The sequence below is a fragment of the Stenella coeruleoalba genome, assembly GCF_951394435.1.
Source record: "Stenella coeruleoalba genome assembly, chromosome: 20".
Classification (NCBI taxonomy): Eukaryota; Metazoa; Chordata; class Mammalia; order Artiodactyla; family Delphinidae; genus Stenella; species Stenella coeruleoalba.
In genome coordinates this window covers 44,284,274-44,311,047 of record NC_137166.1, presented here as the reverse complement: position 1 = coordinate 44,311,047, position 26,774 = coordinate 44,284,274, and the positions used below count along the sequence as shown (strand labels likewise).

The window sequence follows — 26,774 nt, the reverse complement described above, 5'->3', positions numbered from 1 at the left end:
GGTGTGACTACCAGGAGGTAGGAATTGTTGAGCGTTATTTTACAGGTCAGCTATTATACCACTTGGTAAGACCACCAAATAGAATTTTTTTTAAAAGCTATTTTCATAGGACAAGGCAATCATTTCCAGAGATGTTCCAAAACAATGCCTGTGATGTGCAGAGCACTGCTTTGGATGCATTAAAAACAGGACTCTGGTGAATGCTGTCTCTACCCCACCACTTTGCCTGGGCACTCACCATGCCCATATGCTGATGGCTGGCTTCTTCCCAACTACAGACTCTGCCTCAGATCTGCCCATGAGGCAGGCTGAAAACGCTACAGCTTTAAGGCCCTTACAATAGCCCTCAACATTGAGGAACCAGAGATGACATATAACTATCTCAGCTTCATCAGCCCTTGAGTGGGACAGTTTGGAGGTGATTTCTACACAATCTCCCAGAGTTCCCCACAGGACTGAGCCACCATTGCTCACAGGGGTACTCTGGCTCATGGATGCACTCTGTGTTGGTTTCCATCCCTCCCCTGTCTCACTTACCCATCCTCTACCTGTCAAATAAACTGCTTGCACTCACACCAATATTTCAGGTCGTCTTCTGGAGCGCGAAAATAAAGGAAAACCTCACTCAAATGGAGTTGGGCGGCCTGAAAGGGGAGCTCTCAGGCAGTACCACTCCATGTCAATTACAGGAAAAACTGACCCCAACAGAAGAATCGACAGGAAAGAATCATCAATCACAGGCCTCAACAAGAAGAGATGTGCATTGCTTCTCCTACAAGAAATCCAGTACCCCAGCAACTCAGCCAATGAGAAACTCTCATCGCTCTGAGCTTTCATTTTTCTCCAAAGGACTTTTCTTCAAAACAACTCCTCCCAACTACCTCCTTTTCCTCTATAAAATAACTGTTCCTCTCCTTTGTTTGGTGGACTTGCCTATGATTTTTGCTGTAGCTTGCCCGTCCGGAATTGCAATTCTCTGCTATTCCAGAATGAACCCATTTTCTGGTATTTCATTTTTAATGTCAAAAAGCGTCAATCCACCTAAGATAAAGACTCGGCTTTTGACGTATTCTTTCAGTAGCCGGCTAAGGACCTCCTACTTGCCCTCTCTTGCAGCTCCGCCCCCCTCCGTAAAGTATCGCGGGGGCCTCTGCCTCCCCAACAGAAGAGCCTCTCTTCGCTGTTCTCCAAATTCTAGAGCTAGCCCAGAAAAGGTGTCACCTAGCTTTACAGACGTTCCTCCTGAGAGATGGCCGCGCCCATTGCACGTAAAAAGCGGTATAAACGGACGCGGCCATCTTACCTCACTGCCTGCGCAGCTGGAGACAAAGAAAACTCAATTTCCAGGTCAGGGAGCCTCTATATTGGTCTCAGGAGGTTTGGGCTTTTGAGACGCTAAAATTAGCAGTGAAGTCTGTGTTTAGGGACCCCGGAACACTTGCCTCTCCCCGCCCTAAAATAGCCTAATCGTCTAACAAATGGCCTAGTCATTCGCCGTACGGCACAGATTTAAACATGGCCGGCCCCAGCAAGAGGTTGTCAAGCAGGCGCGGCCATCATACCTGCCATTAAAATTCAGAAACCCAGAATCCTGTTCTCTGGAAGGTTGCCAGGTGGCGGCCGACAGCCTCAAAGTTGCGACTGAGTCTGCGCACGGCCACTCCGGATGGGAAATGCTCATACCGCGGAGAGGCGGCGTGGTGCGGCAGTTTCAGGTTATGGGCGCGGATGCGGGGAAAATGGGAAAGGTCAGTGTGAGAAACAGTCCAAATTCAGGACCTGTGTAGGAGGGCGACCAGACGGCTACGGTGGCCCAACTGGGTCAGTCATGGGAACCCGTAAGGCTCAGAGACTGAGGGTACTGAAGGGTTAAGTGATTGGGCGTCCGAGCCTCTTGGGGGAGGGAGTCTGGGGTGACGGGTTTGTGTGAGTCGGTGTCAGAGTCTGTGAAGAAGATGGATTGGGAGTATATGGGAATCAATAAACGAGGGTTCTTGATTGAGAGAGTGCGTGGGGGTCAGTTTATGGTGGTCTTCAAGGGTCTGAGGCCAAGTGGGTTTCTTCGAAAACACTGATTTGAACGGCATTAGGGCTCAGTGATCAGAAGCCTGAGGGGTCAGTGATTGGAGGTTCTAAGTTCTGTTTGGGTACCTGGAACTGGTAATTGTGGAAACTTCGGGGTTCAGTTCTGAGGGTGGTCAGTGAGGATCAGTGTTTGGAGAAATCTTTAGGCCATCAGTGATGAAGATTTCCTTTAGATCATCGATGGGGGTATCTGAGGGCATCAGTGACTGGACTTTTGTATATCAGGGAATGGGGAATAGAGGGATCAATGTTGGGGGGGAGGTGTCAGTGATTGGGACTGTTAGTAAGTGTAGGGGGAGGTAGGACAGTGGGAGTCCGCGATTGATCCCCAGTCTTTGGGATAGCATTGGAGATCAGTGTGGGTTCGCCATCAGGGATCTGTGTAATTCACTGTTTCACTGTTCGGCAATCAGAATGGATCAGTGAGTTTTGTAGTCACTAAGTGGCCTTTGATGGTCAAGTTTGGCATTCCGGGATATCTGTGACTACAAGGACCTCTGGGAGTTAATAGATTGGAGACACCGCGTGTGTCTGTGATTAGGAGGCTTAATGGGGGTTGGTGTTGAGGCTTGCAAAATGCAGACGTTGGGGATGAGAGAGTCAAGGATTTGAGACTGCAGCCCTGCACAGTGGGAACACACTTCACCCATGTGACATGCCCCAGCTGATGAGCAACCAGTTCCATTCAGTTCGTTAGGGTGAAAGCCCACTTCAAAACTCTTTTTGAAACCTCCCTCTCTGGGAATTCCCTGGCGGTCCAGTGGTTAGGACTGTGTGCTTTCACTATTGAGGGCCCAGGTTCAATCCCTGGTCAGAGAACTAAGATCCTGCAAGCCACGGGGAGCAACCAAAAAAAAAAAAAAAGAAACCTTCTTCTCCCTTTTTTACTGTTCCCCACATGAATGAAAGTGCTTTGAAAGGATCAAGTGTTAGAATTCTCTAAAGTAACATCTTGTTAAAAATGCATATTTCTCCTAATATTTCCTTTAAGGTTCTTTCTGGAAAATGTAATGACGTGTCCATCTGTGACAGCATCCCAAGGGTCAGCCTGGTTTCTGGAAATCTATTCTGACTCCATGGCAGCTAGGATGGATGTAACTTTGCCTGTGGTTAGAAAACGAAGGGTTTACTGAGTAAGTATCTAAACTGATGTAAAAGATTTTGCTGAAGGAGCAAACCTTGAGAGCATTCGGAAAATACTTTTATCTAGGCTTAACTTAAAAATAATGTTCCCACCACACACACACACACACACACACACACACACAGACACACACACAGACACACACACACACACACACAAAGAAAGAAAAAAAAAGTTATTATGTGAGATGATGGAGATGTTAACTAACCCTGTTGTGGTAATCATTTTGCAATGTATACATGTATCATATCAGGGCATTGTACACCTTAAACTTACACAGTGTTATATGTCAATTATATCTCTATAAGGCTGGGGAAAAAAAGATGAATTATGGAAGGAAAAGAAACTGGATCTAGAAGTTACTGTGTTCTAAGAATTTTTTTGCTTCGTTCTGTGTTTTTTAGGCATGGTACGTTTGACCTCTGTGAATCTGTGCCATATAAAATCCTGGTAGAACAATTCAATAAACGTAAAACCACAATAACAAGCGCAAAAACAAAAGTTAAAGCTACTTTTAGAAACTGTTCTTCCCTGAAATTAAAGTCAAACTAATGGTGATTAAGATGGACTGAGACAAAATTACAGATGAAATGCAAATATGATTTTGACCATTAGCTTAATAAAAGGGTGAAATGCTGAAACAGTATTTTAATTGATTTTATAAATATTACGTTCAATCCTTATGTAGTCTTTAGACAAAACACAATGAGTATATCACCTTAAGGAGCAAAGGAAGTTGAGAGTAAGGCAGGTAACATCTTTCAGAAGCCATACATGTCAAGCTTTCATTTTTAGAGCAGACAGTCTCTGAATTTTCCTTCCACAGAATCAAAGATACAGACCACATATGCAAGGGTAAGGAGTTAGGGCATTTTCTTTTTCTTGTAGCTCTTTTCCTTCATCACCTACACTGTGCTCAGTGCCAGGTGTGGGAGCAAATACTTTTTCTTTTTTAAGTTTTTATCATAAATCTTTTATTGAGTTATAAAATGCATAGAAAAATATACATACAGCTCAATGAATTGTCACAAAGAGAACACCCCTGGGTGTTCAGATCACAAAACAATGTTCTAGCACCCTGAAATTCTCATGATACCCCCTCCCAGTTACTACCCTGCCACGGGGAACCATTCTCCTAATTCTAACATTACAGATTAATTTTGTCTGTTCTTGAACTCTAATTAAATGGAATATCTATACCTGATGGGGTGGCAGTATGTGGCTCTATGTGAAACATTTTTTTAAGTTTGAATACAGATTGTTTCATTTTATTTATGCAAGAAACATTTTTCCAGATCGTTTCCAGATCTGGACACAGATACACAGACAGTCAAATGTTCTTATGTTAAGGCTACAGCTCAGTGAATTTTTACATTGCAGAGAACTGTGTAAACACAACGTAGATCACGATATACATCATTTCTAGCATGCCGAAGCCTTCCTTATCAGTCAATACCCACTGCTGCCCCTGGGTCTAATTCAATGGATTAATTTTGCCTGTTTTTGAACTTGACTTAAATGGAATCATAGAAATAATCTGAAGCCAAAACATTCATACAATGTGGAAGTTTTGTCTGAAATTCTGAAACCAGACACACGCCAGGACAAAATTCTGTTCTATAGCCCTGGCTTGGCCATTTGAGATTGCCTGTTTTCTGTTATTCCCTCTGGAATCCAAAAACAAAAACATTTAAGTGAACCCTGCAGTTTGGGGTGAATTTGGAGTCAGGATCCTGTTAATGAATTTGGAGTCAGGATCCTGTTAATCCTGTTAACAAGTTAAGGCTGATTCTTCTTTGTAGGTAATTTGGAGGGGGACCTCAGAGCCCCCTGGTCAAAATCTCTTAGCCTTTGGAGACTGACCATTGGCTGCAGAGACTGAATAAGGCAGCTTGAAAAAGAGCCTGCAGGGAATTCCCTGGCGGTTCAGTGGATAGGACTCGGCACTTTCACTGCCGTGGCCCGGGTTTGATCCCTGGTCAGGAAACTTAAGATACTGCAAGCAGCGGGGCATGGCCAAAAAAAAAAAGCCTCCATGTGGTTTCCTGCCTCCATTTGACAGTAAGTTGTAGACATGATAGCCCTTTTTACCCCTAATGTGAATTTTCTGAGTACAAGAACATTTTCTTATGTGACCACAATATAATTATCAAAAGCAGGGACGTTAACATTGCAACACTATTATTATTTAAAAATTTTTTTTCACATCTTTATTGGAGTATAAATGCTTTACAATGTTGTGTTAGTTTCTGCTGTACAACGAAGTGAACCAGGTATATGTATACAAATATCCCCATATCCCCTCCCTCTCAGGCCTCCCTCCCACCCTCCCTATCCCACCCCTCTAGGTGGTCACAGAGCACCAAGCTGATCTCCCTGTGCTACGCAGCAGCTTCCCACTAGCCATCCATTTTACATTTGATTGTGTATATACATCAATGCTACTCTCTTACTTCACCCCAACTTCCCCTTCCCCCTCTGTGCCCTCAAGTCTGTTCTCTACGTCTGCGTCTTTATTCCTGCCCTGCCACTAGGTTCATCAGTCCTGCTTTTTTAAATTCCATACATATGCATTAGCATACTGTATTTGTTTCTGACTTACTTCACTCTGTATGACAGATTCTAGGTCCATCCATCTCACTCCAAATAACTTGATTTCGTTCCCTTTTCTGGCTGAGTAATATTCCATTGTATATATGTACCACATCGTCTTTATCCAGTCATCTGTTGACGGACATTTAGGTTGCTTCCATGTCCTGGCTATTATAAATAGTGCTGCAGTGAACATTGTGGTACATGTCTCTTTTTGAATTATGGTTTTCTCAGGGTATATGCCCAGTAGTGGGATTGCTGGGTCATATGGTCGTTCTGTTTTTAGTTTTTTAAGGAACCTCCATACTGTTCTCCATAGTGGCTGTACCAGTTTACATTCCCACCAACAGTACAGGAGGGTCCCTTTTTCTCCACACCCTCTCCAGCATTTATCGTTTGTAGATTTTTTGCTGATGGCCATTCTGATACCTTGTTGTGGTTTTGATTTGCATTTCTCTAATGATTAGTGATATTGAACATCTTTTCATGCATTTGTTGGCCATCTGTATGTCTTCTTTGGAGAAATGTCTATTTAGGTCTTCTGCCCATTTTTGGATTGGGTTGTTTGTTTTTGTGATATTGAGCTGCATGAGCTGCTTGTACATTTTGGAGATTAATCCTTTGTCAGTTGCTTCATTTGCAAATATTTTCGCCCTTTCTGAGGGTTGTCTTTTCTTCTTTTTTTAAAGTTTTATATTTTTTTGCGGTACGCAGGCCTCTCACTGCTGTGGTTTCTCCCGTTGCGGAGCACAGGCTCCAGATGCGCAGGCTCAGCGGCCATGGCTCACGGGCCTAGCCGCTCTGTGGCATGTGGGATCTTCCCGGACCGGGACATGAACCCGTGTCCCCTGCATCGGCAGGCAGACTCCCAACCACTGTGCTACCAGGGAAGCCCCCTGTCTTTTCTTCTTGTTTATGGTTTCCCTTGTTGTGCAAAAGCTTTTAAGTTTCATTAGGTCCCATTTGAAACAGTATTATTATTGTTATCATAGTAGCATCAAGTGAAAAAAAAATAAAAAACAAAACACACAACATAAGAGCTGTGAGTTGAGTTTTATTCAGTGTCTTACTGAGAACTATAGCCCAGGAGACAACCTCTCAGCTCTGAGGAATTGCTACGAAGAGGCAAGGGAGAAGCCAGTATGTATATGATTTTTTTTGACTGGGAAATACATGTAGTCAAGCATAAAAAGATTATTGCTAGTCACAAAGAATAGACATCTCAAGTTAATGATTTTAGTGCTTTTCTGTGTATGGAAGAATTTGGGGTGATTGAAATTCTTCCTTAGATATGCATCTTAACTATCTAGGTGCCCTTCTATTGAAAGCACAGAGTGCCTCCTGTCTTTTCCATTCTCAATTTCCCTCAGGGCACACTGTCAGTAGGCACCCACAGTGGCTAATGACTTGATACTTGTAGAACTGGAATGGTGAGCAACATTTTTTGTTTACAGCTGTCTCATCCACAGACCTTATTTAGATTTCTTGAACTGTCCCAATAATGTCCTTTATAACAATTATGTCTTTCTGGTCCAGGAATCTAATCCAGGATTACATGTTGCATTTATTGTCATGTCTCTTTAGAGTCCTTTAATTGGGAATATTTTCTCAGTCACTTTTTGCCTCTTTTGACCTTGATGTTTTGAGGAGTACAAGCTAGTTATTTTTATAGATGTCCTTCAATCGAGTTTTTCTGATTTTCCTTATGAAATATGTACATTTCTGATTGCTAGTTGGAGTTATGGTGTGTCCTCAATGTCCCATATCAGGAGATGCATGATGTTGGTTTGTCATATTGCTGATAATGTTAACTCTGATCATTTGGTTAAGGTTATCCACTGTAACCTTAATAGTGGGTTGTCTACCATAAAGTTATGTTAATAAGTATCTTATGGGGGCATTTTTTGAGACCATGTAAATAACCTCAAACTTTCATTCACTAGTGTTAATATTATCCTTTAATGATTGTTGCCTGAGTCAATCACTACTGTTATGGTTGCCAAACGATGATTTTCTAATTGTATCATTCCCTTATATTGATTAGTTGGAGATTTCCCTTATCCCCCATGTATTTATCAGTATAAATATAATAGTGCATCCTAGTTACATACAAAACAGGAGCTACACATTAGAAACTTACAAGCTGTTTACACTGTTGAGTTAGATCATGAGCCAGAGCTCAAACCTTCTAAATCTCAAAGAAAGCATCTTGGGAGATTGACTAGTTTACAGAGAAAGAGTTGTCAGATCATGTGACAAATAACCCACATAGACAGGAAACCTCTAGGGTCCCACTCTGGCCAGATAGATTTCTAAAGTGCTGTCACAATGAGGGATTTGGGAGCTAGAGAAGGAAAAGAAACAGACTGTCAGAAATGTAGCAGAACTGTCAAAACCTGATGAAATGATCCATACATATTGTAAAACCCAAGTCATGGTTTTGTTGATTCTGTGACAGTATATCATATTGTATTTTTAAAAACTCATGGTGGAAAAGGTCAGATGAGATTATGTGGGATAGTTTCTTCAATTGAGTTATACCAAACTGTGGGTAGTTTTCTGTGGTTTTATTTTCTGTCTTGATTAAATGTTTAATCAAAGAAGTTAGAAGATATATATGAAAAGTGGAAGGAATCATATCATCTCACACCGATCAGAATGGCCATCATCAAAAAATCTAGAAACTCGTGGGTTTGGTTTTGTTTTTTTTCTCAGTTCCCTGGCCAGGGATTGAATCCGCACCCTCAGCTGTGAAAGCCTGGAATCCTAACCACTAGGCCACCAGGGAACTCCCATGGGTTTTGTTAAAGGAGGTAACTTTTGGAAAGCCCCGAAGGATGGGCTTCTTAAAATTACCATTTATCATTCCTGTTTTCACAGATGAGGAAAATGAGGCCCAGTGAAGTGAGTTGTCTGGACTAGATCCCTTCAGTCAGTTAAAGGAATCACTGGCTTCAGACTTCTGTCTGAGTAACTCTCAGGCTCAAGTTCTTTCCAGAAGTTCCCCCTGCCCCAAACCCGGAGCACAGCCATCATTCAGATATGTCTACTGCCCAGTCTTCTGCAGGCTTCTTCCTCTTAGGCCTCAGAAAGTATTTGGGGAGGGTCTGTTTGATGACTCTCACCATGGGCTCTGCTTATCTTCAGGTTTCCTGAGTGCCCTGTACACCTTTGGGTCCCACCACCTCGCTGGACAGCAGGGCTCTCCGTGGGGCCCACAGGACCTTGGACACGTCTACAGAAAGCCCTGTCAGCAGCTGCAGCTGAGGGTGAGTTACTGTTTTTTAAAAATATTTATTTATTATTTGCCACGCCACAGACATGCAGGATCTTAGTTCCCCGACCAGGGATTGAACTCTCACCCCCTGCGTTGGAAGTATGGAGTCTTAACCACTGGAACCCCAGGGAAGTCCCAGAGGATGAGTTACTGTTGAGAAATAGAGCTGTGAGAGCCTAGCAGACCAGGTAAAAGACTCTCTGGTCCAGGAGATGGGAATTTGGGACAAAAATCCCCTTCTGAAGGAGTCACCTAGTATCCAGACCTCTTGCGAGAGCAAAGATTCCTACATAACAGGAAATATCATCATCCCTGAGCCAGAAGTTTAGCAAGACTCAAACTGTTGTCTCTCCTTCTAGGGACCCTCCATGGCTACATGGTGGGAGAAGGGTTGGCCCAAAGATTCAGAGAGACAGGCAGAAGTGAAAGGAGAGGCAGGGAAGGCCATGTTCTCTCATGTGATAGGCATGTTCTCTCAGGGGAAGGGGACATTTGTGCAGCCCAGTGCATTCTGCCATCTTGTAGTGTGGCATGTGGCCAACCCACTCCCTTATTTTTTTCTGGCCCTGTCTGGACTCTTAGCTGCATAGCCATGGAGACCAGGCTAAGGCTGAGTAGCCAAGTCCAGGCAGGTGAGGGAGGGAGCATAGTGGCCCAAAGCTGAATTAACTGCCCCAGGCCTTTCCTGCCAGCTCAATTCCTAATGGACAGTTCAGTTCTCTCAGAGAACCCCGTCCCCTTTTCGAACCCTCCTGTGACTTCCCTCATAATGAAAAAAGGCAGTGGGAAAATGAATGAAATATGTAAACAATGAAATGCATATGTGTTACAGTTACAGATTAGAGTAAGAAACATCTGCCACCCAAATCGAGCCACTGATAATATTTTATTGTATTTCATACCAAAAGTTTTTCTACATATATATTTCTTAAATAACAGGATTGTGGGGTTTTTTTGTTTTTTAAAACTTGAGATGTAACTCACATAGAGAATAACATGTAGCTTTATGAATTTTTCCATATATGCACCTTCATGTACAGCCCAGATCATGATAGAGAATATTTCCATCTCCTCAAAGGCTTCCCCACTTCTCCCAAGCAGTGCCTGCCCAAAGCCATCACTTAGGTCAGGGTTGCCTGTTTCTGAACTTCATATAAATGAAATTGAAACAAGTTGATCATACCTTGTTTTTTAACTGCTTTTTTGACTTACAGGTATAACTTGATTAATATATTATTTAAGCAAAGAAGTATCTGTATTTAACATTCAAGAAAATCACTTTTTATTTCTTCTGTATAAGAGACAGGAATCTAAGTAGTTCATTTTAATACCATTGAGGCAAATTTGTTATATCTTGTGAACAGGATGCTCCTTAACAAAAGACACATAAGGGAGCTTTCTGGGTGATGGAAATGTTCCATATCCTGATTGTGTGGTGATTACATGAGTGAATAATTTGTCAAAACTTATCGAACTGTACAGTTAGAATGGGTTCATTTATTATGTGTAAATTATACCTCAGTAAAGAAAAAACATTTTTAAGACACAGTAAGCTCATTGCTCAGTCTCTTCCACTGCTGATACGATAGTTAAATGACACTTTCACACTCACCATGCTTTATGACTTATGCTTTATGACCTGTACAGTATTTCAGTGCATTTAATGGATATTTATTGTCCATTAAATAAATGATATTTATTGTCCATTAAGAGAAAAGTAAAACATTAACTCACTTAGCACTGTAGTGTTAGGAATTTTTCCATATATGTACCCTCATGTACCCACCACCCAGATCATGATAGAGAATATTTCCTGCACTTTAGAATTATTCTCTTTTTCAAAAGATGATATGTCAGTAGTTCATGAGAAAGAACTTCTGTAAAACAAAGCAAGGAAAATGTATTCATTTGGAAACAATTTTTTCCCTTAAAACTAGTGTCTTCTGCCAATCACTAAACTAATTGGAAGCTGTTCACTTTCCTTAAAAGGAGAAATTCATAATTTTATTTACATTCTTTCAGAGGTTCAGAAGGGCTTCTAGAATTTCCTCCTCTCAGAGAATCTTTATTTTTTCATAGTAACAACTTGAACAGTTCCTCATCAACACTATTGGAATATATAAGTAAAGCAAACAATAATTTTTACCAACATTATTAAGATATTGTATAAAATTCTTCCTAGCTTTTGAATAATTTAGTAGGTCTGGACCTTAGGTGACCTTGAGGCCTCAGTCTTCATCCTGAGGTAGTTTGACCCAATGAACCCTCTGTATTATTAACATTTGGCATGCCTGGGCTATTTTACCAAGAAAGTTTACCTTCACTTGTCCAATTAGGACAAGTATTATCTCAGTTCGAGGATGATAATATTATAGGAATTTCACCTTCAGTGCTAAGCTCACCATGTGGGCAAGCTTAATATTTAGGGACACTGAAGTCCTTTTATACTTATGTGACATTTGGAATAAATCATTTTTAAATTCTCAGGCTTACTTGACACATAAAAGTATAAAATTAAATAAAGTCTGTTCTTCCAGCTGTGACCAGTTCTTCTCAGTCTCCTCTGGTTAATTTTCTTTGATCTCAGAATTGACCAACTGTAAGACTAGGGCAGTCACTGATTAGTGTTGGAGGGATTATTCATGATTATGTAAAGAACCCTCAGGACAGTAATTTGCTAGACGTGTTTTTACAGGAGAGAACATCAGGATAGTCAAATGGTGTGAATGTCACTATACTCAGGAAAAGCTCTTCTCTGTCCTGTAGGAAAATTAGTCTCTTCTTTTTGCAAAGGAGAGATACTAGTTGCTCTGTTTTAAAGGTTGTCCTCCTAGACTGTTTCTCAGTGGGCAAAGCCTGGATCTGGGGGGAGTCAGCTGTGGGGCTGACAAAGTTGGAGTTGTCATCCATCAGGGCCACAACTCAAGAATGCCGATCAGGAGACAAACTCTTGTAGCCCCACAATGGTGGGATGGTTTTCCTGCCCTCAAAGGCGTGAATCAGTTCTGGTGGATGTAAGACTTATTTCATCTGGGCCTTGCCTTTTGCTTTTTGCCTTTCTTTTCCTTTTCTCATTTACTGAGGTATAAAATACATAGAGCAAAATGTACAAATCATAAATATACAACTTGATGAATTTTTAAAATACATATACACACTCATTTAACCACCACTTAGATCAACATTTCCATCACCTTAGAGCTGGGGTTGGCAAACTCTAACTCACTAGCCAAATATGGCCTGCCGTCTGTGTTTGTAATTAGTTTTATTGGAATACAGCCACACTCATTCATTTACATATTATTGTCTATGGTTGCTTTCATGCTACAACAGCAGAATTGAGTAGTTGTGGAAAACTCCATATGACCCCCAAAGCCTAAAATATTTACTGTCTGGTCCTTTAAATGAAAAGTTTGCTGACCTACCTTAGGCTCCTTTCTGCCCCATCTCAGTGACTCATTCCCTTCCCCCATTCTGACTCTGTCACCATATTATTCGTTTTACCCATTCTGGAACTTCCTAGAAATGGAATTATACAGTATATTCTCTCCTATGTTTGACATCTTTCATTTGGCATAATGCCTGTGAGATTTATCCATGTTGTTGCACGGATGTCAGCAGTTCATTCCTTTTTATTATTGAATAGTATTTCATTGTATGGATGCATCACAGTTTATCTCGTTCTCCTGGGCAGTTTGTAGTTTTGACTCACTATGATCAAAGCTGCTATGAACGTTCTTACATTAATACAAGTCTTAGTTGAACAATATTCATGTATTTCTCTAGTATTTCTCTAGTATATATCCAGGAATGGAACTATGTTCAGCTTCAGTAGATATGGCCAAATGGTTTTACAAAATGGTTGAACCAAATTACAGTCCCCTCAGTCATGTGTGAGAGCTCTTGTTGCTTCTGGATGTGGATTTTCAATTCCAGGCTGTAGATTATTGGCAAAGTATATTCAGGCCTATTTATAAGGTTTCTCACTACTGTGAGTGAAAAACTTAAAACATTCTTAATCAATGTTTGGTACAAATTTAGTTCCATATTTCCTAATACGGTGGATGTTTGTTCTCATCTGTTAAAAATTATTTTTTAGGGAATTCCCTGGCGTCCAGTGGTTAGGACTCAGCGCTTTCACTGCAGTGGCCCAGGTTCAATCCCTGGTCAGAGAACTAAGGTCCGGCAAGCTGCACAATGCGGCCGAAAAAAAAATTATTTTTTAATGACAATACTTAATAAACTGGTGGGTGAATAACAAGGTTTAGCCTTTCAGTAATTATTTGTACCACACTTTAAGTAACCATTAGTTTTATTAATGTTACACAGTTATTTTACTTCGCTTTGAGTTTTTTTGTAATATTTTCATTACAGATATGGAAGCCCCTTTTCCAGAATATACTTGGGGCCAGTTATTTAAGTTTTAAGGATTTTGTTTTTTAATAACTTTCAGTTCTTACTTGGTAGCAACTTTCGTTTCCTGGTAAGTCTCCTCTGTGCATCCACATTCTGAATTGAATGGCAACATTTTTTTCTTCTACCCCAGTGATCTAAAGCATGGGTTTTTGTCCAAGATTTACAGGGAATTTGCAAGTTCTAAAACAAGCCTGGTCCCTCACAGCTCTGTTCTCTTTCTCCATCCTCCTCCCCACCCCCCCATCTCTGTCTTCACAGGCCGCAGATCTTTTTCCAAGGACAACAGAAAATGATCGAGTACCAGGTAAGTGTGACATTAATGAGCCAACTTTCGGGACTTCCTTGGCGGTCCAGTGGTTAAGACTCCATGCTTCCAATGCAGGGGGTGAGGGTTCGATCCCTGGTCGGGGAACTAAGATCCCACATGCCGCACGGCGTGGCCAAAAAACAAACAAAATGAGCCTACTTTCCCTTCTTGGGGAAACTGTTCTAGAAAAAAATATATGCATTTCAACCACATATGCCTTGTCATAGGCTGGGTTCTCAGGAAAACAAACTTGGGGATGGAAATTTGCACACAGAAGGTTTACTAGGGAGGCTCTTGGAACACCTGTAAGTCAGTGAAGGAAGCAAGGTGGGCAGAGGGAGTTGTTGAACAGAGGCATCAGTTGATCTTATAAGATGCTCTGGAGCTGGGATGGTCCTCAATGTTGTCCTGAATGGAGGCAAGGAGGCCTTTGTATTCTGAAATCAACCAGTCATTGGTTGTAGGCTGCCCCAGGGAGGGGACATAAACTTGGGTGGGGTCGCTCCCTTTGGCCAAGGGAAATTCTCTAAAGGCTTCACGCCGGCAACAGCCAGCCATCTCCTAGCAGCTGGGAGAAGTACCTCGGTACTGCAGGGAGATTTGGGTGGAATACCACAGCCTCTCTATACACATAGACACAATGGCCAGATACTTATTACGCATACTACTCTACCCTTTTTTCCCAATTAAAATATCCTAGAGATTGTACCATATTAGTACTAAGAACCATGCCTTTTTTTAAAAAATAACGTACATAATGCTCCATCATATGCATGGAATACTTAACCCATCCCCCATATTATGGACATTTCGGTAGTTTCCAAATTTGATATTTTAAGCAATGATGCAAGGAACATTCTTTGTTGGAATGCAGATGTACAAGGGGAGAGTCCAGTGAGAGTCAACTGTGGACTTCCTGGTAGCCCAGCAAAAAGGCAAACACAGCCCATGACTTGCATTGGCCATAAGGAAGAAGTGTATTGTTATTTCCAAGAGAAAACTAGCTTTCCAGGGCACTTCTTTTTTAAGAAGTGTCTTAGACATTGATGTTCCTGTGGTTTTGAACCTTCTCTGGGGCCTCTGGAGGTGGTTTCGTCCACTCTTAGGTTGATGCTGGTGCGTCTGCAAGTGACTCCCACATCCATACCTAAGCTGAGGCGTCCTCTGAGAGCTTCAGACCCCTTTGCCCAACATCTGCACCTGGCTGCCCCAGAGCACTTCAGATTTAATGTGTACAAAGTTGAACTCTTGATTTCTGTCTCCTCTTCCCTGTTTCTCATCTCAGGAGATGGTACCATCCCACCAGGCAAGCCAAGACCCTGAGATTTTCCCTTGACTTCTCCCCACCTTCCACCTCTCACACTCAGTCACCAAGTCTTGCTGATTTTACAGCCTCAGTGTTTCTTCCATCTCTCTCCTCTTCATCCCTGTGTTTGGTGAAAAAGACATGGCCTTTTAGGTGCAGGATTACGTCTTTTCTGCTTTGCTCTGTTCTATTCCCTCCCATTCTGTTTCATCCTATCCTATCCCACTCCACCCCATCCCACCCCATTCCAGTTAGCTCTTTTTGGGAAATACTGCCCAGAACCTGTCGCTGAGCCAGGTCCTGTGCTCTGTGATGAAGCCTGACTGCTGCTCACGCACTACCACAGTACGTTGTTCTGGCATCAGAGAGGGAGTCTAGTTGGTACCTCCTTTGCGTGGGTCTTCGGGTCTCACGTGCCAGCTTCCATGGCCTCCACCCTGGTTTTGGTCCTGCCTTCAGATCCATCTGCCTGGGCCACTACTCAAGTGCTACTGTTGCAGGAAAAAAGAGTGGGGTACGAGAGGGTGGTCACATCCCAGGTCTCAGGTGAGTCCCTGGGATGGCTGTCAAGTGTGGATTCTTGGCTTCACGCAGGAAAGAATTCAAGAGCAAGCCACAGTAAATTGAAAGGAGGTTTATTCAGGGAAAAACACACTCCACAGACAGAGTGTGGGCCATCTCAGAAGGCGAGAAGTGCCAGGGTATGTACGGGGACTGTCAGTTTTTATAGGGGTGGGTAATCTCATAGGCTAGTAAGTGGGCAGATTATTCCAACTATTTTAGGGGAGGGGCAGAGATTACCAGGAATTGGGCCACCACCCACTTTTTGGCCTTTTATGGTCCACCTTGGAACTGTTATGGCACCTATGGGTGTGTCATTTAGCTTGCTGATGTATTACAATAAGGTATACTGAGGCTCAAGGTCTAGTGGAAGTCAGTCATCCACCATCTTGGACCTAGTTGGTTCTAACCAGTTTATGTCGTGTCCTCAATAGCTGTCATTCTTTTAAAGGTTGTGCCCTGCCCCCTTCCTGTCTCACCACCTTAGGACCCAGCATTCTTCAAGGAAACCTACAGCCTGCTGAGAGTGGAGAGTGGCTGCTCTCAGCCCTTTCACCTCTGTGGGGCCCTATCAATGCTTCTTCTCTCCAGCCACTCCCAGAGATAGTGGGCCAGTGCCACTGGCACTGTGCGGTGCACTAGGGCTCTCCATCTCACTGACACCCAGGCACAGGTCCTGGGTGTCCCCCCCCACCTTTTTTTCTGTCCTTTAGAATTGTTTTCCCATTCTTAACAGATTTTTAAATAATGATTTACAATCTTTTTCTACTTAAAATAGGTACTTTTATATTGTGCTGTCATATGCCAGGCAAAGTTTATAAAGGCTTTACACATGTTAACTCATTTAAACCTCATAATATAATAACTAAGAGACACACACTATTATTATCTCCATTTAACAGATGAGAAAACTGAGGCACAGAGAGGTTAAAGAGCTTTCCCAGGGTCGCTCATTTAGTGGCTGAGCCTGTATTTGAACTCGAGCAGTCCTGCCCCAAAGTTCATACTTTTAACTGATCTGCTCCATTGCCTCTTGCGTCTGTCAGTGACTGTAAAGCAGTGGACAGCAGTCCACAAAACCACCCTCACTTCTGACAGCAACTGTAAGTTTAGAGGTTCCCAAGACCCTCGGGTTTGATAATTCGCTAGGAAGACTCACAGAATGTTATATTCACAGTTAGGGTTCATTACAGCAGACGTATATGGATTAGAATCAGCCGAGAAAAGAGACACTTGGGGCAGAGTCCAGGAGAGTTCCACACACAGGACTTCCATGTGTCCTCTCCCAGTGAGTGTGGACAGTGCAAAATTCTCTCAGCAACCATGTGTGACAATACAGAGTATTGCCAACCAGGGAAGCTCACCTAAGCCTTGGTGTCCAGAGTTTCCTTTGGGGGTTGGTAAACTAGACATGACTGACTGCTGACTTCAGTTTCCAGCCCCTCTGGAGGTTGAGCTGATTGATGTCTGTGAGCCAAAGCTTCCCCTCAAAATCATGTTGTTAGACTATCTGGTGTGGCCCAAGGCCCCCAGGTAAACAGAGACACTCTTACCTAGGAGGATGTTACAGGGGCTTAAAGATTAACTTCTAGGAACTGAGGGCAAAGGTCAGACCTCTCCTTGGGCAAGGTTAAATTCTCTACTATACAGTCACTTGAAGATAATATCTTAGGTACTAAAGAAAAAAGTGTTTACTTACAGGAGTAGAAGTTTTTTCCCCACACCAAACAATTCTCCAATTCTATGCAGACCATACAAGTTAGGGGGTCAGTCTTACAAGACTGCCTCCCACTTCAGATGCCTATTTGATAACCCAGGTGGTCACCTGAACTTCTGAGTAGCCAGCTATAAATTGGGGGTTCCCATGACCCCCTCCTCAGTTTTGATAATTTGCTATAACTCACAGAACTCAGGGAAACACTTTACTTACTATTACAGGTTTATTATAAAGGATATTATAGAGGATACAAATGAACAACCAGAAAAAGGTACGTAGGGTAAGGTACAGAAGGGGCCTGAACACAGGAGCTCCTGTCCCCATGGAGTTTGGGGTGCACACTCTCCTGGCTCTGTTCACGAACCTGGAAGCTCTCCAGGGTTTTTATGGAGATTCCATTATTTAGGCAAAATTGATTAAATTATTGGCCTTTGGTGATTAGCTCAATCTCAAATCCCTCTCCCCTCCCCAGAGATTGGGCGGTGTATGGCAACAGGTTCCAACCATCTAATACCTGGGTGGTTCCTCTGGCAACCAGCCCCCATCCTCAAAGAGTTATATCATTAGTATAAACTCTGAGATGATTGACACGGGCTTGTTACTACTAATAAAAGACAATCCTATTATTACTTCTGTCGCTCTGGAAGTTACAAAGGTTTAAGAAGCTCTGCGCCAGGAATCAGGCAAGAAGATCAAATATATATATATATATATCTTTATTTATTTATTATTTTTGGCTGAGTTGGGTCTTCATTGCTGCGCACGGGCTTTTCTCTAGTTGCGGCCAGCGGGGGCTACTCTTCGTTGCGGTGCACAGGCTTCTCATTGTGGTGGCTTCTTTTGCGGAGCACGGGCTCTAGAGCACGGGGGCTTCAGTAGTTGTGCCACGTAGGCTCAGTAGTTGTGGCTCATGGGCTCTAGATCACAGGCGCAGTAGTTGTGGTGCATAGGCTTAGTTGCTCCGCGACATGTGGGATCTTCCCGGACCAGGGATCAAACCTGTGTCCCCTGCATTGTTGGCAGGCGGATTCTTAACTACTGCGCCACCAGGGAAGCCCTAATATATATATATATTTATATATATATATATATATTTCTTAATATATATATTTCTTGATATATCACAATATCACAGATGCCTTCTTAGGTTAGTACCTGTGGGTCCTTCAGCAGCTATCTGGTTCCGGGGCACTGGGCTCTTTGGAGAATTTGTTCTCTGTGCCCTAAACCAGAGGACTGACTGCCCGGACAGTGTAATCTGAGGCTTGCCAGGCTTTGGAGCCTCCTTTCCAAACTTCCTCCTCTGGGTCTCCAGCTGGACTCTTCTGCCATTGGCCTCTTGTGTTTTAGTGTCCCTTGGGGCTCTGGCCTGAGTACTCTGCTCATCCTGTCTCCTTGCTGAGAGAGACCACACTGTGTGACAACTTTAGCTACCACTTCTGTGCTGATGGCTCACACAGCTTTAGCTCTGTTCCTGTTCTTGTTCCTGACATGACTCATGTCCATCCTGCTGCCTGCCGAGTGTCTCCCCCTTTGTGTCCCCAACACACCACGTCCTCTTTACTTTTGCAGTTTTTCTCAGCTGCAATTGAGATTGGTGACCAGTGTCACCCAGTTGCCTTTGAGATACCACAAAGGTAAGGGTGTTACCCTTACGCCTTCTTCACACCCCACAACCAGTTAAGGTACAGGTTCTGCTCTTCTTTACGTTGGTCCTTCTCTATCTCACTGTTTCCGTCTTACTTGTGAGCATCATCTTCCACCTAGGTTAGTACAGAGTCTTTCCTTTCTTCTCGCTCCATGTCACCCACCACATTTCTCTTTCCATCCATTCACTTTCAAACTATCTGTGAGTTCTGTATCTCTTGTAGGCAGTATTACTTTTTTTGTTTTGCAGTACGCGGGCCTCTCACTGTTGTGGCCTCTCCCGTTGCGGAGCACAGGCTCCGGACGCGCAGGCTCAGCGGCCATGGCTCACGGGCCCAGCCGCTCTGCGGTATGTGGTATCTTCCCGGACCGGGACACGAACCCGTGTCCCCTGCACTGGCAGGCGGACTCTCAACCACTGCGCCACCAGGGAAGCCCGGCAGTATTACTTTTTTATCCAGTCTAACAATCTCTGCCTTTTTGGAGTGTTTAATCATGTATTAAATAACCTTATAATTTAATATAGTTTAATGTAATTATTGGTAGGATTGGATCTATATCTTTTTAGCATTTAGTTTTCTATTTGTCCCGTCTGCTTTTGCTTTGTTTCTTTTCTCTTGTGTGTGTGTTTTTGTGCGGATTAACTGAATAGTTTTTAGAATTTTATTTACTTCAATACACCTCTTTGCACTGAGTTTAGTGATTACTCTAGGGAACAATGTCCCTCCTTAACTTTTCACAGTCTGCTTAGAGTTACCATTGTACAGCTTGACACGGAATGTAAGAAGCTCACCACATGCCTTCTAGAGTGTGCTTTCTACACACCCCACTCCCTTGACAGATTTCTCATTGTCTTAAAGTCCATCATTTCATCACTCACAGGCCTCTGTACTCTCTCCTGTAACTGAGTGATTTGCCATCCTTAAAATCACTGTTTGGCCCCCGTGCCTTTGTTCATGCTGCTCCCTCTGCAAGGAAGGCAGTTTTTCCATCTCTGCAGAGAAGATTCAGCTGCACATATCCCTTAGCTCTGAAGCCTAACTAGACCCTGATAATTTTAGTGGACCATTCACTTCTCTGCGTGCCATAGCCCAGATGTCCTGCTGTCACAGCTCTTGCCCTTTCACCCTGAGGGCCTTACATATTGCTCTCCCTGCCAGGCTGTGAGCTCCTTGAGGTCAGGTGCCACCCATGACTGTGTCCCCAGCAACCAGGACTGGGTCAGACACAGTCTTCAGTCAATATGTGTTGACCCAAATATAAATGACAGTGGCTTCCAATCCCATCATATATAGTCCAAAGCCAGGAATATAAAAGGCATCCTAGATAAATGATCATAATAAGCTCTGACCTATGAACATTATAAAAAGTCAGAACCATCCACCTCTGCCTACACTTTCCCCACATGACTCAATGTCATTTCATCTTCAGCAGAGACCTGTGTCATTCAAGGATGTGGTCGTGGGCTTCACTCAAGAGGAGTGGCATAGGCTGAATCCTGCTCAGAGGGCCCTATACCGGGATGTGATGCTGGAGACCTACAGCAACCTCGTCTCAGTGGGTAAGAACAGCTCTGCCACACAATCTAGATTATGCTTGAATGACCACCTTTCCTTTTTCAGTTGCTAAAAGTAACTGAAGTACCTAGAACCTCTGAAGTACCAAATAATTTCTATGTCTCAGACACTGTTTTAGCCACTTTTAAAATATTAGCTCATGTAATCCTCATAAGAGCCTTATGAGGTAGGTACTGTTAGTACCACTATTTTACACATTTGGGAACTGAGGCAGAGAAGGTGAAGTAACTTGCCCAGTGTCACCCATGCAGTACATAGCAGAGCCAGAGCGGGATTTGAACCCCAGCAGTCTGGCTGCACAGTGTGTATTCCTAACCCTTATACTGTGTGCTTCCGTGAGCTTGGCTTGAGTTTCAGTGGTCCTGGATTACTGCTTCCTTTTGAGTTCTGGACAAAGTGTGTGTACAGTCTCCTCCCAAGTACAGTGTCTGTTGTGTAGCCTTTAATGCTGCCTGAGAAGACCAAGGAGCTCAGTCCAAGGCCTGGATCATTTCCCTGGAACAGGTTATGAAGGCACCAAACCATATGTGATCCTCAGGCTGGAGCAGGAAGAAGCACCATGGATTTGTGAGGCATCATGCTCGGGCTGCCACTGTCGGGGTAAGTGTGATAAATCCAGCAAAAGACATACTAAGGGAGGCTGGCACCTTTGGGATTTTGTTCAGGGTCCAGCTTTTAAAAGCCTTAGAGCTTTGAAAGCCGCTGGAGACATTTCTCTGAGAGCTTCAGCCTTCTTGGTGACCCTTCAGCCTCCATACATCCCACCTCCCTGTGTGCTTGCTCCATCTCCTTTTCTCCAGAATCCTTGGCCTCTCTCTTGAGGTTATCAGTACACTTTCTCTTTCACATTCAGGCATTCTTACAAATAAGCTGTGATTCTCTTGTTCTTGCCGATTCCTTCCTATTCTCTATTCTAACAGTTTTTGGGTAAAATGCCCCAGACCTGCCTGCCATACTCAGAGTCTCACTTCCTATCCTTTCCTTAATCCCTTGTTATCCCTGAGTCCCTTAATTTCCTAAGTCACAGACGAGGAAGCAGTGAATTCCAGGAAGTGAACAGGGACAGTTGGGTAGTGAAGGAGACGCCTGAGTTTGGTCTGTCTTAACCACTTCTATTTAATTTTCAGAATAACTGCCCCTCTCCCGTCAGCTCTATAAAATATCTCAACAATAATCCGTGGTATCCTGAGTGTTGGTAACCTACTCTTTAGAATGCCTCTGGACTTCTGCTTCTCCAATAGAGTTATGAGTTTAGCAAGAAGAGTCAGTGCCATCTGTTTCTGGATCTCTTTATGCCATTTGTACTTAGTGTTATAATCACATGATTGAATTAAATATTATATAAACCCCAAAAACATTCAAGTCATTTCATGCTTCTCCCCAAAATAATGTCTTTGAGATTACCACCATCCAGCTTTCACTGGTTGTAGTAGTAGCAGCAATAGCATTAGAATTTCTGGCCAACACTCAGTGTGTGCTCACTTTGTGCCAGGTCTGTTCTCAGTCCTTTACATATATCAACTCATTCAACCCTTACAATACCTGTGAGGTGTTTATTACCAGCCTTTATTGCCCCATTTACAAATGAGCAAACAATCACAGAAAGGTTAAGAAACTTGTCTAAGAACATATAACAAAGTAAGGGACCAAATGGGGATTTGAACCCAGGTGGTCAGGCTCTAGAACCAGTATTCTTTTTTTGTAATTTTTTAGCCATGCCGCGCGGCATGTGGGATCTTAGTTCCCCAACCAGGGATCGAACCCGCTCCCCCTGCAGTGGAAATGCAGAGTCTTAACCACTGGACTGCCAGGGAAGTCCCTAGAACCAGTATTCTTAACCATCACACTCTGATGCCCTCTGAGGTGAATTTTGCTTCATGAAACTGCTCGTCAACCTTCCTGAAACCATTGTAACCTGGCTATCAACTGCTTTTCTTTTCCCTCTTTCAAGAATTTTATATAATAACTGCCAAAAAATAGTATCCAGTCAGCTCTCCTTTCTAAGTTCTCTGTATCCTCTATTTCCCTGGCTGCAGCCCAGCCTTTTCCTTCCAAGGGACTACTGCATTTTCTGTTTTCCAAACTTGATTCTCTTCTCAATGGTGTAACTCCCTAAAGAAGTCATCCGTTCTGAGACCATATGATGCTCACAACCGGCCTCTTTGACATTTTGCCACCTTTTGTCCGCCTTGTACCACCTAGGATCCCCTACCCCCCATTTTACCAGTCTGGATCATCTCCACAGTTATGTCCACTTATTCCTGTTTTTTGTCGAGCAAGAACTGAAGTCATCCTCTTTTTTGCTTGCTATCTCCCCTCCACCCCACATGCACACAAGTGCATGCATATATATACCTCACCTTACTTTTCATTCCAGAGTTTTGCTACCATGAGCTCATTTTGAAGCTTATGTCTCTGTCACCCTAATTGTTCTATACTTATGTGCTAGTTTTGTTGGTTTTCCTTTGAGAAATTACTTTAAATCTTCCTGTCTACTTTTCATTTCCCACTGACATCTCCTAAAATTGGACCCAAATTACCTCATGCCTGAATGTCTTTAAGTTAGGGGTTCTTAATCATTTTTGTGCCATGGAACTCTTAACCATTCTGGTGAAGCCTAATAGACCCCTTTTTTACATATTAAAAAATAATAAAACCCATAAGATTACATGAGATACAAATTACTAAAATACAGTAATTACTAAAATAAAGTTAGAAAATGCAATATCAAAACACTAATGATGTTAGTGATATTAATGATAATAGTAGATATACTTCCTTATTTATATATTAAATTATGAGATCTCCCGTCAGGTCAAATAATTGTCATGATCTCAAAGTAGTGATGATTGTAAACATATTTTGAGAAATCTGTGACAACTATAGTGTGACATGAAAATACCTTATTCACAAACTAGGACAGTTACAGGAGCTAATACTAATGTTTTGTTGTTCACATTCATAATCAAAGGAAATGCTCAGTTGTAGTTAGAACAGATTTCTATATACCAAGTTAAGAGCTCCTACTTTAAATTCTAGTTAGCTTCATTGATTCCTTCTTTTATCTAGTTCATCTTAGAGCCCTTGCCATTTATATTATTACTAACTAGCTCAACATAAACTCTCTGACTGCTGTAACAGTGCTTGTCAAACTCTTAATATGATAACGAAGCATCTGGGCAACTTGTTAAAATACAGATTCTGATTCTGTAGGTTTGGGGGTGGGGCCCAAGATTCTGCATATCTGCCTACATATCAGTTCCCAGATGAGGGTGATGCTGACCATTGAGAACCATGCATTGGGTAACAAGGTGCTTTATGACATTTAAACCCCTTTCCTCTGTAACAGGGATCAGCAAACTTTGGCCTATAGGTCAGCCACCTAATTTTCTGCATAAACTTTTATTGGAACACAGCTGCACCATCCTTACATTTACATACTGGCTGTGTTCTCACCATACAATGCAAGAGTTAAGTAATTGTGACCAAGACCATATATCCCACAAAGCCTAAACTAGTCGCTGGTCCTTTAAGAACATGTTTGCCAACCACTGCTCTATAATATCTTCTCATCTTCAAAATTATTTCTCTCTATCATCTATGACATGTTTCATTACATTTGTGCCAGTTTCTGAATCTTCTATACTCGTATTGGTACCTTTAGTTATGATTCATGCTCTCTATTCATATACTGTGCACCCTTTAAACTTTTAGGGCATTTCTCAAATAGTTTTATTCCAGGTCATAATAACAGATTCATAAGGAAAGGTTTGCTGTACCTTCTCCAGAAAACATTTGGCAAGGTAACGTCCAGAAGAAAAGACGGCAAGACATGCTTTTGAGGCAAGGTACATTCATCAGCAAGAAAACGTTGCCCAAGGAAAGAAGCCATGAATGTAATAAGTTTGGGAAAATATCACATCTGAGCACTGATCTTTTTCCTTCAATTCAAAACCCTAATAACTGGGACTCTTGTGGAAAGAGTGTGAACCATAATTTAGACTTGAATGGTTTTAAGAGAAACTATTCAAAAAAGCAAGATGAGTGCTATGGATATGGGAAATTATTACAACATACAAAGCATGATAGAAGACCTAATGGAGAGAAATTCTGGGAATGCAGTCACTGTGAGAAAGCTTTCAGCCATAACCCAGCACTTATGTATAAACCAGCAGTAACCAATTCTCTTGTGTACAAACGGAAGAGGGTTCCACCTACAGAGAAACCCCATGTCTGTACTGAGTGTGGGAAAGCCTTCTGCTACAAGTCTGAATTCATTAGGCATCAAAGAAGTCACACTGGGGAGAAGCCGTATGGATGCACTGACTGTGGAAAAGCCTTTTCACATAAGTCAACCCTCATTAAACATCAGAGAATACACACTGGGATAAGACCCTTTGAGTGTTTTTTTTGTGGGAAAGCCTTCACCCAGAAGTCACACCGCAGAGAACATCAGAGGACACATACAGGAGAGAGACCGTTTGTGTGCAATGAATGTGGGAAGTCATTTGGTGAGAAGTCATACCTCAATGTACATCAAAAAATACACACAGGAGAAAGACCCTATCGTTGCAGAGAATGTGGAAAATCCTTCAGTCAAAAGTCATGCCTCAATAAACATTGGAGAACTCATACTGGAGAAAAACCCTATGGATGCAACGAATGTGGCAAAGCTTTCTACCAGAAGCCAAACCTCAGCAGACATCAGAAAGTTCATGCTAGGAAGAATGCTTATAGGAATGAAAACCTAAAAATTGTAGAAAAACCTTGAGCAAGATATCCTATTTCATTATATGTGGAGAAATTCATCCTTAGGAGAAACCTCATTGACCTAATAACCATTTATCATAAGGCAAGTCATGCTCCAATTGTGACAGAAAATTTTATACTAAAGATTATAGAAAATATTTTATAAAACATAAACCTGTTCATTCTGGCTTATGAAAGTTTACATGATAACAGAATACAAAATATATGTGAAGAAAATTAGAGGTATATTATGGTATGTCCCACAGTGAGCCACATAATAAGCACTATTTATATTTTAGAAATATAAATGTGAATTTAATAAATTATGAATATCAAGCACATATGTAGAATGCCATTCACCAAACTTTTTCACTCTAAATATCACCATTGTCTTTTGGTGTCTAACAATGCAAAAAACAATAAAAATAATATGGCCAACTATTTTTTTAAAAAGCTTTAACATATTAAACCAGCACATTTTCTCCACCTTTTCTAGCACAACTGGCTTTTTAATCAGGAAGAAAGTAAAGTTGAACCAACAGCACAAACCATACAAAAAAAAAAATTGGAGGCAGACTTAAGATTTAAAGTTTTTAAATAACAATAAAATTCTTGAAAGAAAATGAAAGGAGACTACATGTACAATCTAGGAATTGGGGGAGATTAACTTTACCAACCCAGGACACTCAAAAGCTGTTAAAAAATAAATATTTGACTACATAAAAAGTGCTATCTTTTGCATGGCAAAAGATGCCATCAACAGTCAATAAACAATGATTTGGGGGGAAATAGTTGCAGAGCCAGTCAGAGAAAGAGTGGTCTTCATACTGACAGGAAAAAAATAACCTGATAGCAAAACATGGCAAAGAATGAATAGACAGTTGAGAGAGGAGCAAATCCAAGTGGCTCATGGGCTTATCAAAAAAATGATTAGCCTCAGTAGTTGTTGGAGAATGCAGATTAAAGTTATAATGAGATAACAGTATGCAATCAAGCTGACGAAAAAGAGCAGGAATGCTTTTTGCTGTCAGGCCAAAAGGTGTTCTTAAGACACTGCTGGTAGAAACATAAATTGTTACAGCTCTTTTGAAAAGCAATCTGACATCTATTATAACTTAAAATACTTAAGCCACTTTGTGCAATCTTCTCTTAGAAGTAAAACCCCAATACATAAGGGACATGTACATTTATTGTGAATTGTTCCTAGTGGCAAAAAACACTAGAATCAAAATAGATGTCCATCAGCAGGGAAATTGGAAGAGGGAAGGAACTATAGTATATCCATTCCATAGGATGTTTATATAGCCATTAAGGTGAACAAGTTAAAACTATGCTAGTGGACCTGAATGGAATTCCACAATGTTTCCTTGAGAGAGAAAAGCAAGGTAGAAGTGTG

General features: G+C 42.0%; 1 protein-coding gene across 4 annotated transcripts; it reads left to right on the top strand.

Annotated features, from left to right (window-relative positions):
• Positions 1 to 1,691: 1,691 nt before the first annotated feature.
• On the top strand, positions 1,692 to 26,774 carry ZNF793 (zinc finger protein 793). Of its 4 annotated transcripts, none has more exons than XM_079907290.1 (7): positions 1,692 to 1,748; positions 3,077 to 3,218; positions 8,969 to 9,090; positions 13,773 to 13,818; positions 20,487 to 20,613; positions 21,134 to 21,229; positions 24,418 to 26,774. In XM_079907290.1, the coding sequence occupies exons 4-7, from the start codon at positions 13,804 to 13,806 to the stop codon at positions 25,398 to 25,400; spliced, it is 1,221 nt and encodes a 406-aa protein (XP_079763416.1). In that variant the 5' UTR covers positions 1,692 to 1,748; positions 3,077 to 3,218; positions 8,969 to 9,090; positions 13,773 to 13,803; the 3' UTR covers positions 25,401 to 26,774. The 4 variants fall into 4 exon arrangements, with proteins under 4 accessions (XP_079763416.1, XP_079763414.1, XP_079763417.1 ...); XM_079907288.1 differs by having other exon boundaries at positions 20,484 to 20,613; XM_079907289.1 differs by lacking the exon at positions 1,692 to 1,748 and adding an exon at positions 1,845 to 1,858 and having other exon boundaries at positions 20,484 to 20,613.